This window comes from Sinocyclocheilus grahami, unplaced genomic scaffold (assembly GCF_001515645.1).
Source record: "Sinocyclocheilus grahami isolate Dianchi unplaced genomic scaffold, SAMN03320097.WGS_v1.1 scaffold44.1, whole genome shotgun sequence".
NCBI classification, from domain to species: Eukaryota; Metazoa; Chordata; class Actinopteri; order Cypriniformes; family Cyprinidae; genus Sinocyclocheilus; species Sinocyclocheilus grahami.
In genome coordinates, this window is record NW_015505223.1 from 650,906 (window position 1) to 663,448 (window position 12,543).

The window sequence follows — 12,543 nt, forward strand, 5'->3', positions numbered from 1 at the left end:
TTTTTCTTATCAGTTTTGTATATTAGGGTTGTGTGTTACACCTAATGTTGTTAAATGAATGTTTATTGCATTATTTCAGTTTCATGTGTGTTACCATAATGGTGTTTAGTGTTTGTGTGAATGACACTGTGCACCTTCTATATATGTTATTATTTAAAAGCTGCTTTGGTTCATCATGTGACTTTCTCATCACCACCTGCATTTGGTGGTTATCAGTGTATTACAAAGGTACAAAACAGATTTCAGTGCTTCAATAGGTTGGTTTAACATTATATCAAATTAAATCACGTTATTTAACTGTAAATTTAAAAAAACCGTAAAACCTAAAACGTTGCTACCGTATTTTTTACGGTAAAATTCCGGTAACCACAGCTGCCGTTTTTTTACTGTAAATTTTACGGATTTTTTTTTACAGTGCAGGCACAAGAACAGTTTTTTCCCACAGGCTATATTCAGTCTGAACAATTAATCTTTCATAATTATACATCGTCCATTACAACTAACAGTTATATTTATATTAAACTGCACACTTTGTAAATAACATATCTGCACACTAATAAACATCTGTACATTTATCTAAACAATTAAATTTTTTCCTATACTTCTATTTCTGTATATAGTACATTATTCAATTTTTTATTATATTAGTGTTATATTACATCCCTACTGTGTTATTCCTATGTATGTCTGCACTATGTTTGTACTTTCTTCTGCACTGGAAGCTCCTGTCGTCAAGTCAAATTCCTTGTGTGTGTAAACATACTTGGTAATAAAGCTCTTCTGATTCTGATTCTAAAGTGTTTAATAAAGTATTTTATGATGTTTTTATGTTACTTTTTGTCCCTTTCAGAGCTTAACACTTTCATTGTATGGAGGAGAACAGCATGAACATGCTTCAGAACTTCTTTGTGTTCATACAAAGTCATATCGGTTAGAAAAAACACGAGGGTGAGTATTTTCACTTTTTGTTGAACTACTTGAGACGTTTATTTTTGCATGCTGCTTTACATCACCAGTTTGATAGGTTTAATTTAAATAGTTTCTCATGGGTTTTAAAAGGTTATGCATATTATGTGACCCTGGACCACAAAACCAGGCATAAGGGTGGTGGATATATGAATAAATTAAAGCTGAATAAATAAGCTTTCCATTGATCTATAGTTTGTTATGATGGGACAATATTTGGCCGAGATGCAACCCTATGTATGTCTGCACTATGTTTGTACTTTCTTCTGCACTGGAAGCTCCTGTCGTCAAGTCAAATTCCTTGTGTGTGTAAACATACTTGGTAATAAAGCTCTTCTGATTCTGATTCTAAAGTGTTTAATAAAGTATTTTATGATGTTTTTATGTTACTTTTTGTCCCTTTCAGAGCTTAACACTTTCATTGTATGGAGGAGAACAGCATGAACATTCTTCAGAACTTCTTTGTGTTCATACAAAGTCATATCGGTTAGAAAAAACATGAGGGTGAGTATTTTCACTTTTTGTTGAACTACTTGAGACGTTTATTTTTGCATGCTGCTTTACATCACCAGTTTGATAGGTTTAATTTAAATAGTTTCTCATGGGTTTTAAAAGGTTATGCATATTATGTGACCCTGGACCACAAAACCAGGCATAAGGGTGGTGGATATATGAATAAATTAAAGCTGAATAAATAAGCTTTCCATTGATCTATAGTTTGTTATGATGGGACAATATTTGGCCGAGATGCAACCATTTGAAAATCTGCAATTTGAGGGTGCAAAAAAAAAAAAAAATCTAAATACTGAAAAAAATCGCCTTTAAAGTTGTCCAAATGAAGTTCTTAGCAATGCATATTACTAATCAAAAATTAAGTTTTTATATATTTACAGTAGGAAATTTACAAAATATCTTCATGGAACATGATCTTTACTTGAAGGAACACTCCACTATTTTTGAAAATAGACTCATTTTCCAACTCCCCTAGAGTTAAACAGTTGAGTTTTACCGTTTTCGAATCCATTCAGCCGATCTCTGGGTCTGGCGGTAGCACTTTTAGCTGTAGCTTAGCATAGATCATTGAATCTGATTAGACAGTTAGCATCTCGCTCAAAAATGACCAAAGAGTTTCTATATTTTTCCTATTTAAAACTCGACTCTTCAGTAGTTACATCGTGTACGAAGACCGACGGAAAATTAAAAGTTGAGATTTTCTAGCCCGATATGGCTAGGAACTATACTCTCATTCCGGCATAATAATCAAGGAACTTTGCTGCTGTACCATGGGTGCAGCAGGCGCATTGATATTACGCAGCGCCTGAAAATAGGCTAACTTCCATCAACATAACCAACGTGATCACCTGCTTGTACAGGATTCGAAAATGGTAAAACTCAACTGTTTAACTCTAGGGGAGTTGGAAAATGAGCCTATTTTCAAAAATAAAGGAGTGTTCCTTTAATGTCCTAATGATTTTTGGCATAAAAGAAAAATCAATAGTTTTGACCCATACAATATATTTTTGGCTATTGCTACAAATATACCCCAGCGACTTAAGTCCAGGGTCACATATATTATAAATATTTTTCGGTCACTGCATAATTTTTTTATATATGCTAGTAATTAGGGTATGATAGTAATAACAATATTTTGTCTTATAGAAGCAAATCTAATCATGTATAAAATCACTATTGTCTCTATATTTTGAAGTCTGTGAACTTGATGAGCTTCTCTCACCTATGAAGATAAGCAAGACCCCCACGATGATCTGTAGGATGAGGGAGATGCTGATGAGGCTGATGAGAGGAATGTATAAGGAGAAAGTGGGTCCCACCTCCAGGATGGTCTTCAGCTGGGAGGCGTTGGCCATCAGCAGTGCGATATCCAGCATGCTCTCTGCTGCGCTCTTCTTATTGGCGTAATGGTTCATGTTAATTGGGGTGTTCCTTGACCAGCGGCTCTGCCGAGGACGCTAAACACAACCATGAAAACACACGTGATGTTACTACATCCATGGAAATGAGACAAGGTATGTGACAAGGTAGACATGATTTCCTTCCTTCCGTTTTAAACAAAAGTGTAGTGTGGGTCATTGGCTAGTCACTGCTAGGGTTATAGAAACCTCTGCACCACAGAAAACTCTCAAATGTCAAATTAAATTCCCTAAAGCTTTCATCCCAGACAGCAAGCAACCTTTGAAACAAATGTTAAGTCAATGTTACACCAACTGCATTGAATTAATGTTACAAAGTGGTGTTGGTTTAACATCACTTTTGCAACAGCAATTAGTGTTGAAACAATGGGGATATTTTGACAAAAAAAATGGTAATGTCATTGAATCAGCATTATTAAGTGATGATTCAACATCACTTATAAACCCTCTGCTAATATTGAAACAATGTTGAATTATCAAAAAAAGAAAAAACAATAGTCATGTCACTGAATCAATATTATGAAGTGATGATGATTCAACGTCACTTATTCACCCTCAGTTAATAGTGAAACAATAATGTTGAATTATGAAAAAAAAACAATGGTGATGTCTGAATCAACATGAAAGGATGATGGTTCAGCATCACTTATTCACCCTCAGTTAATGTTGAAACAACATTAATATTTCAGCTACACTTCAGTGGTACATCAACACATTCCTGACCATTTAAAAGTTTGGGGAAAACCTTTTAAAATGAAAGTGACACCTTTCCAGCAATTGAGTCACTTTATTTTTTAACAGTTTAACACAATGACAAAAATATCATAACATATCATTCTATATACATTAAAAGTGGGACAAAAACACTACAACCTTTAAAATGATTAGTTTCAGGAGTCTGATGTCAGACTACAAGCGGTCCAGAGGTTCAAGTTTTAAAAAGCTGGCTTACAATGAGACAGCTGCCTGTTTTCCTTTGGGTTCTCTGAAATAGCAAGCATGATGATGCCTAAGAGCAAGTCAATTCAGTTGTCATGCATAGAGTCACATTCAGGAATGTTAATATGTTAAACACAACATGATTCACTTTAAAATGGCTCAAAACAAAACATTCTAACTATGATTGTAGTATCATTAAATTATACTTAATCCATTATCTCAAATCTATTAACACTTCAATATCAATACCGTTTCTACAATTAACATTTATAAATAGAAGGGATGTCAATTTTTTTTTTTTTTAGCTGAGTTTATCTCCAGTCCTATAAACACTCTGAAAACTTCCAGGCAGGTGTGATGGATACATGAACTCTAAACTCAGCATGAAGGTGGCCACCTCTGAGTTATGGCCATTACTCACAGGAAAAAGTATGGGATGGGAACATAAAATAATAATAAGCTGCAGATTCACCTTATGTAGACTCTTTAAATGTCACTTTCTCATAAACACACGATTTTTTGTAATTGTGTTTAAGCGGGAACGGGCTAAACTGAATAGAGATCAGTTTAATCACATTTAATGCTGATTGAGGAAAATGAAAGATTACCTGATAATACAGTAATTGGGGAGCAGGACATAAAGCACAGGATAGCAACAGATCCATGGTCAAGTGATCGTGCTGTCAACTACAAGTCAAGTCACGACAAGTCATTATTAGGAGGGTACTTCTCATTTTTTGAATTGTCCATCCTCATCTGCCTTTACTTCTAAAGGAAAGAACGCAAGATGCTGTGCAAGCATTGAGTATAAAATGTAAGACATGGGCTGTGTATAAACTGTAGAAGCAGGCGTTGATCTTCTTATGCGGAGGCAGGGTTTAGCCACACTATTACGGCATAAAGTGGCACATTCCACAACCTGTCCTTTTGGCAGATTGGCTTCAAAATAAGCTGTTTTTAGACTAACGAGAAAGATTTGAGTTCAGAAACGTACAGGATGTTTTTATAAAACAATGACCTCTTATATGTCAAAAAAATCAAGAGAATTTTGATTTCTCAGTTCATGACCTCTTTAAGATTTGAAAATCGTCTAGTGTGTACCAGGCTTAAGTTAGACTACTTGCGCATGCAGAACCAAAATGGGAGTTTCTTAATCAGTGGGCACTTCCAGATTACAACAGGTGTTTTTTTTAGTTGCTTTACTCAAAGACCCACCCCTAAACCAAGCCCCCAGTGGATTAGAACAAATCAGGTAAATCAGTTGAAATTGCCCATCATGGTTTGAAAACACCCCACTGATTGAGTAACACCAACTAGAATTCTGCAGAAATACATTCATCGTGATGTGGTCATCAACAACAAATCAGTGTTAGTTCAATATCCCTGTCTCCACCCCTGTGTGCTGTCGGCTTTAATCAAAAGTTCAGTGTTGATGCAACATACTATTGAAATGTCAACCTCAACCAAGATGATGGTTTGGATGAAAACTCAAAATTGTATCACTGTCACCTTGATATCATGAGATTCCAGTAGAATTTTCTATTTAGAACTGATTACTTTCTTAAATAGAAGCTTGAGAATTTTTATCCTGTTAAAGGAGCTTATTGGTAAAATCCCTCTCTGTGACCTTCTGAAAACAACTGCACTTTGAAACATTAGTTAGTACGAAGCATTATTAATAGATTAACGAGAACATTTTGAGTTCAGAAACGTACAGGATGTTTTTATAATACAATGACCTCTTATATGTCAAAAGATCAAGAGAATTTTGATTTCTCAGTTCATGACCCCTTTAAGATTTGAAAACAACTGCACTTTGAAACATTAGTTAGTACGAAGCATTATTAATTATAATCGTAATCAGAGATGGAATGTTTGGCACCGTTTTCGCATTCAAACAGTGTTCTACAATCTCAGTCAGATGTATTTGAAGTTCAAACGTTTGTTCTTCAAGTTCTTATTGTTGCTGGAGTAATATATCTTAAGTGTTTTGAGTTATAGACCACGAGTCGTCAAGCTCACATTGCACTTTTGGCTTATCATGAAGGGCCTCTTAAAGATTTATCTCAAGATTCCCTATTTCTTTTTAAACAGGAACCAGATGAGTCCTCTGCACAATGTGACATTGCTGCAGCCTTGAATTGAACTGCTGGTTTCGTCTGGTCAACGGAGAACTGGCCCCCCGACTGAGCCTGGTTTCTCCCAAGGTTTTTTCTCCATTCTGTCACCGATGGAGTTTTGGTTCCTTGCCGCTGTCGCCTCTGCCTTGCTTAGTTGGGGACACTTAATTTCCAGCGATATCGTTGGCTTGATTGCAAATGATTGCAAAGACACTATTTAAACTGAACTGAGCTGGATGTTGACATCACTGAATTCAATGATGAACTGTCTTTAACCGAAAAATGAGTGTCTATGATTGTCATTTTGCATTATTGACCCACTATTTTCTTAATTAATGCTGTTCAGTTGCTTTGACACAATCTGTATTGTTAAAAGCGCTATATAAATAAAGGTGACTTGACTTAAACGAGATAATACACAGCAGCTGGTCATGTGATCCATGAGATTTAGCTTTCTGAGAACAGTAAGGGGATGAGCTCTGTATGGCTCTTGCTAATGTTGCGCTGTGAACACAAAAGCACTATTCTTCTATATTATGGCGGAGGAGAGGTCAGGCTGCAGGTGAGCTTGCTCTGATGTCATTCTGGTGTCACATTATTACATCTACTTTGTGTTGTTAGACTCTCACCAGCCAGGCAGCAGACTTCAGTCTTCAGTATTGAAAAAAAAATTCATGAATTCCCCAGACTAAATTTCTGAGATGGCAGAAAATGTCTCATATTTGGTTGAGACTGACTGCACTCTAGTATTCTCCAGGCTCTTCAGTGGAGTGCAGGGCAGGTGTTGACTTTGGGAATGGTTCAGTCCAGCTGCCCAACACAAGGGACGCTTGTGCCTATGACGGGAGTGGCAAAGAAATTAGAAATACTCCCTCTTTCCATGATCCCCAATGACACTCAGATGCTGACACTTATGACGCTTTTCCACTGCGTGGTTCGGCTCGGCACGGTTTGGGTTTCCACTGCAGTTCAGTACCGCTTTAGAGTGGGCGGGATTATTCACATGTCGTTATAGTTGCGCCGCCTCTACTACCATGACTCCTAAAAAAAACTTTTTCATTCCGCATCGCCCCAGCAAGCTCTCGCTGGATCCGCTCCTCTGCTATCAACGAGAGGAACGTCTGTACTTTCCGCAACAGACAGCAAAACTTTTTGGTTGTTAAAAAAAGGTGCACTCGTTCAAAACAGTTGTGTTCGATCCTTCGCTGGCTGTGCTGATTTAAATCTAGCGGTTCTTTTGTGTTTGTGTCGCAAGTTCAGTGACGCAGGTAGTGACGATTCTCTCCGGCCAATCCGTGATCAGCAGAGTTTACACGTCACGTTTTGGTAACGGTACGGTTCACTTGGAACCCCAACCGAAGTGGTACTAAAAAAAAATACCAGGTACTGTACCCAGTGGAAAACCCCCCCAAAAGTGAACCGTACCGTGCCTTACCATGCAGTGGAAAAGCGCCATAATACAACACCCTTCCCGTAGAAAACTGAACCAGTTATCTAGATGTATCAGCCTGGGGTCTCTTCGTCTTTCTCTGTCCTGCTATTGTTTGCCATTGGATATTAAAAACCAAAATATGTTGTCACACGTCGATTAACCGGTGGGAAAACCTCCTCACCGTCACAACCCTACTGTGGGGATGAAGACGACAACTCCCATGATTCCACACTCAGTCACGGCGTCATCAAACTACGCCTTTGTTTCTTTTGAATACGCACCCTCTAGCGGTGAAAACGTACATATTGTACCTTTTAAAGGAACTATTTCATACATATAAATAAAGCATTCATAAAAATAAATACATTACAACCCTGGCAGATCGCAATGACTTACATGGGCTGTTATATGTCTCATATATTGTATACATTCTATAACTATTTAAAATTAATTCACGGATGAGGTGGAAAATGCAGAAAAAGTCAATTATAGTATACCAGTTAGCACGATGTACTTGTCTGCACAATGTGTTTATCTTGTTTTTCAGACTTGCATCCCTCTTGCGTGTAGAACCACTTCACTACGTCACTGATAAAGTATCTTGCACAGCACAGCTGCCGTTACTAGTTCAGAAACAATGTGGCGAAGTGATATGTAACTGTAATGTAATCAACAAACCTAGAACTACAGTATACGCATTTCACACTTATGTTTTTAAACTTTAACTTTGCTCATACCTTCTGTTTTGTGAAAATATATTTTGCAGCTATATTTATGGACCTGACTCTAGAATTACAATCAATGGTGCAATTGTCCATAATTCCAAAAAGAATTACATCATACCAAAGCAGGTGGAGTTGTCATTTCGACTTGGCATAGAAATGAGCCACATAGAAATCACTGCCCTTTCAGTCTGCCTAAACACACAGTGACTTAAACACTGGTGGGGCCCACAGGAATGATGATTTGTTTGATTTTGTGTGTTTCAGGGTGTTTGTTGGGTGAAAAAAAATCCACTAGTGGTAAGATGTTCCTCTAGTCTTTCTAACCACTTCACCTTCCTTCAGTGCAAATATTAATAGAAGTGTAAGACAAACTCATTAAAATTTAAGGTTTAAATTAAAGAAAAACATCAGAGATGGGAATTGTACGAGTTGAAAAAAACTTACGAGAAATGTTGACCCGTCACAACACTTTCCCCTATACATTCATATATTTTACCCTAAGTAATACAGTAGTGTACTCGTACAGTAACTTTAGTAGTAGCAATAGAAAGGACTATACTAAATGCTTTCGATAGTGCTTTATTACTAGAAGATAATTATGATGTGATGTCAGCTTTTGTTAATTTTTTTGTTCCCTCCTCGGCTAGCGAGACTGTAAAGCTTGCTCAATGTAGAATCCATCTGTTATGGTTTTACTGTTTAATGTTCATGGAAAAGGAACTTAAAAATGCTACAGTAAGGTAAATAGTTAATTGGTTAACTGTAATGGCCTTACCATACATGTTCCATTCATATAAAATACATGTATTAATAAATATCAAGGGAAAAGGTGTTATCTTTTTTTAATTAACAAAGAATATAAATATTTAAGAAGCTAATATATGCTTTTATGGTAGTATCGTTGAAGGTACACTTTTTCTTTCTTTCTTTTTTTAAACAAGCGTGACGGGATCCAGATTCGGTCGCATGTTATATAGTTAATGTTAATAGAATGACTGTTGTGGCAAGTGCTACACCGATGGGGTGTTTGTGGGCATCGCTGTGCATTGCATTTCATACCGTGTTTTATTAAATGTGCGTTATTGATGTGTCCTCTCCACTGGCAGAGTTTATTAGCGTCGTTCACGGTCTATTGTTGAGGGTTACACGGCCTGGTGATCTCATCATCTGTCTGGACGCGGTGAAGCGAAACACCAGTGCAATGAATAAGAGGTTCGTTTCAAAACGTTGAACCGCTTTGTGCCGCGTGAGCTTTAACGTTGACCAGCGAACAGACTCGTTGCCACTTAACCCTTCCGTAACTGGAAACAAACATCCCGGAGACATCTGCTCATGGTCTGCAGTTATATAAGATTGACTCCGCGGACCACGCCACAATATCCCTTCAGTTAGACTCATCCACAGAAGTGCATTCATTGCATTACAGGAAAGTGTACACGAGAAGTCTTTTTTCTACCAAAACCAAGAAACCCCTTTATTCTAATCTAACCCGAATGGATTTCAAAGACACCAATATAATGGGTTAAACTTTTAAAACTAACATCCCATTGGCGGATGCGTTTGTGATCGTTTTAATGATACTGATATGTTACAAATCACTCACCACTCCTGAATCTCCTCCGTGAGCATCTCCATTCAATTCCATCGCTTCTGTATCCATAATCCTTCCTTTGATTATATCTAACACTCCGTAAATAGCTGGGGTTAAGTGTGTTTGTGGTGCATTATGAGCTCATGGTCGATGTACGGAAGAGGGGGCTGGACAAACGTCTGCCAATCACTGCAGCAGTTCTTCTGAGTCGGATCTTTTCAATCATTCAGACGAACCGGTTCCAATGATTTCCAATTAAAGGGATAGTTCACCCAAAAATGAAATGTTATGTTTATCTGCTTACCCCCAGGGCATCCAAGATGTAGGTGACTTTGTTTCTTCAGTAGAACACATATGATGATTTTTAACTTTAACCGTTGCAGTCTATCAGTTGTATAATGCATGGCAATGGTAACAAAATCTATGAGAGTAAAAAAAAACATGCACAGACAAATTCAAATTAAACCCTGCGGCTCGTGACGACACATTGATGTCCTAAGACACGAAACGATCGGTTTGTGCCAGAAACCAAACAGTATTTATATCATTTTTTACCTCTAATTCACCACTATGTCCAACTGTCTTTGTGCGCGCGCGCACGACTTCCGGTGTGTGAGGTGTGTACGCGCTCTGGTGTAGTTTATGTTAATGGGTGTTGTCGCAGGAGGAGTAAATGACAGACACAGTGGGTGTGGCGTCAGGCCTCGGAGAGGCTTTTATTAACAGAAAATAAACAGAGTGTCCAGAAAAAAGGGAATCAAGTGTCCAAAATAAACAGGGGATCTGGTGTCCTCGTCGTCCTGCGAGGTTTGTGAAGGGAAGGGCAGTGGTCAGGAAGGAAGGGTCCAGGTAAGGGGCGGAGTCCGGCGGCCGCACGCGGTCCCCTCTCCGGTCCTTAAAACTTTAGTTTACATCTTGGATGCCCTGGGGGTAAGCAGATAAACATTACATTTTTATTTTTGGGTGAACTATCCCTTTAATGAGTCGGTTAAGACCCATCTGAACAAATTGTTTACAAATTCCTTTTGAGGTACTTTCAAAACGCATTTTACTAAACGAACAAAAGCGGGAGATTTAAATGAATGTCAGCAGAATTTTAGCATCAATTTTAGCAGTGTTATTTTTGCTCGTTTCTAAATGATTTTTTACAAAAACCATGGTTGCAACAATTGTACCACATGAAATGATGATGAAACACAATTATTAATATAAATATGAGCAATGTATCAGAATTTAAAGTACATAATATGCCACAGGATGGCTATTTTCATATGGTTCTATGAAACAATTTGTTCGAAAGAACCGATTCCAAAAATGAGTTCGACTTCGAATCGCTACAGTGCAGGCTCATAGTTAGCCGCTGTTCGTTCACAATCTAATACCAAAGTTCGTTCTCTTTATCAGTGTAGATGTTATTATTAGTAGCCTAGAACTCCCAAAGTTTTAAACGTTTGCACCTATAGGTAAACAATTTCCAATCAGAGGCGTGCAGGTTTGTCCGATCATTGACGGTGCCAACAAATATGTAACAACGGGAAAAGTCGAGAAAATGACTTTCAATGTTCAGAGAAGAGGAGCCATGACCTCTGTGTTTGTGCTGCCATCTAGTGGTAGTTAAAACACCCAGAATGTACTTTTATTGAATGGGTTGCTACAAAAAAAATTATAGTATAAAATAATAATAATAATAATGTTGATTGCACTGTTTCTGACTGCTGTCAGAAGTTAGCAGAAAATATACATCATGTGGTATTTGAGAACAAAGTAGTTATATATAAAAAAAATTGGCTATGTAGAGATATATTTTATATAAAATATGCATTTTATGTATTGCATTTTTTCTCCTGATACATTTGAGACATTGTCTTTTCTGTACGTCATCAAATAATCAGTTGAATTGTAATATGCTTTAATTAAACTAATAACTCCTTTTTATTTCAATTGTATTACACTGACAATAAAACCTCCTTGTACCATCTTCCCTTTTACTTTTTAATCTTTTACTATACCATCAAGTTGTTCCAACCATGTCTTCTTTTGTGTTCAGCAGAAGAAAGAAACTCGTGCAGGTTTGGAACAACATGAGGGTGAGTAAATGATAACATAATTAAAATTTTTGGGTGAACTCTCCCTTTAAGTGTTTTGGGTCCTATTCAGTACTCGATTTGTGAAAATTGCCTACTACCCTGGGACAGAGCAGAATGATTTAATTGTAGTTTAAGAGAAAGAGCTCTGACAAGAGTTCAATGTGTCAGGTTCTTAAAGTACAGACTAATGAAAGACTAATTAATTGCAGTATTACAGAAGTGGTGCAGTTTAAATATAGGGTACGTTAGGCAGTGTGTATTTCTGACCCTCACTGCACATTTGTCTTTTAAAATCTCTAAACGATAAGGATTATCCTTTTGTTGTGTAAAAATGTGTCCATACACTTTCCATGAACGAACTAAGCACTAAGTAATTTTGTCTATTGGCTTGAATAGCATATTTCAGTCTTTATTAATGTGACTCACTATAAAATAATATACTGTATTTGCCTTTAATGTCAAGCACAAAGAGTGCCGTTGTTACAATCTACCTCATTAACGGAGTGGAAAACATGGACTTTAAAAAAAAAATGTCATTCTACTGTACAAATTTTATAATCACTTCAGGAAGGTGGTGATCACGTATGTCACCCAACTTATTTATAACTGTCAAAACCATCCAACTCACCCTCATCTCCCATAATGTAGCCTACTGTAAGTGTACTGTAAGTGTTATTGCAGAGGGAATAAACACGACTCTCTCCAGTAGGTGGGACATTTTCTTTCAGGGAGATGGCAAGAGGAGGAGGGGA

The 12,543-nt window shown here is 37.3% G+C and overlaps 1 protein-coding gene across 2 annotated transcripts in view; it reads right to left on the reverse strand.

Annotated features, from left to right (window-relative positions):
- Nucleotides 1-9,896, reverse strand: part of LOC107582383 (ninjurin-1-like) — a 12,138-nt gene extending 2,242 nt beyond the window's left edge. For both annotated transcript variants that reach the window (XM_016268195.1, XM_016268194.1), the window contains exons 1-2: nt 9,717-9,896; nt 2,702-2,936 (exon numbers count right to left, since the gene is read on the reverse strand). In XM_016268195.1, coding sequence (XP_016123681.1) covers nt 2,702-2,936; nt 9,717-9,773 — 292 coding nt within the window. In that variant the 5' untranslated portion in view covers nt 9,774-9,896. The remainder of the gene's footprint in view (nt 1-2,701; nt 2,937-9,716) is intronic.
- Between the last annotated feature and the right edge of the window lie 2,647 nt (nt 9,897-12,543).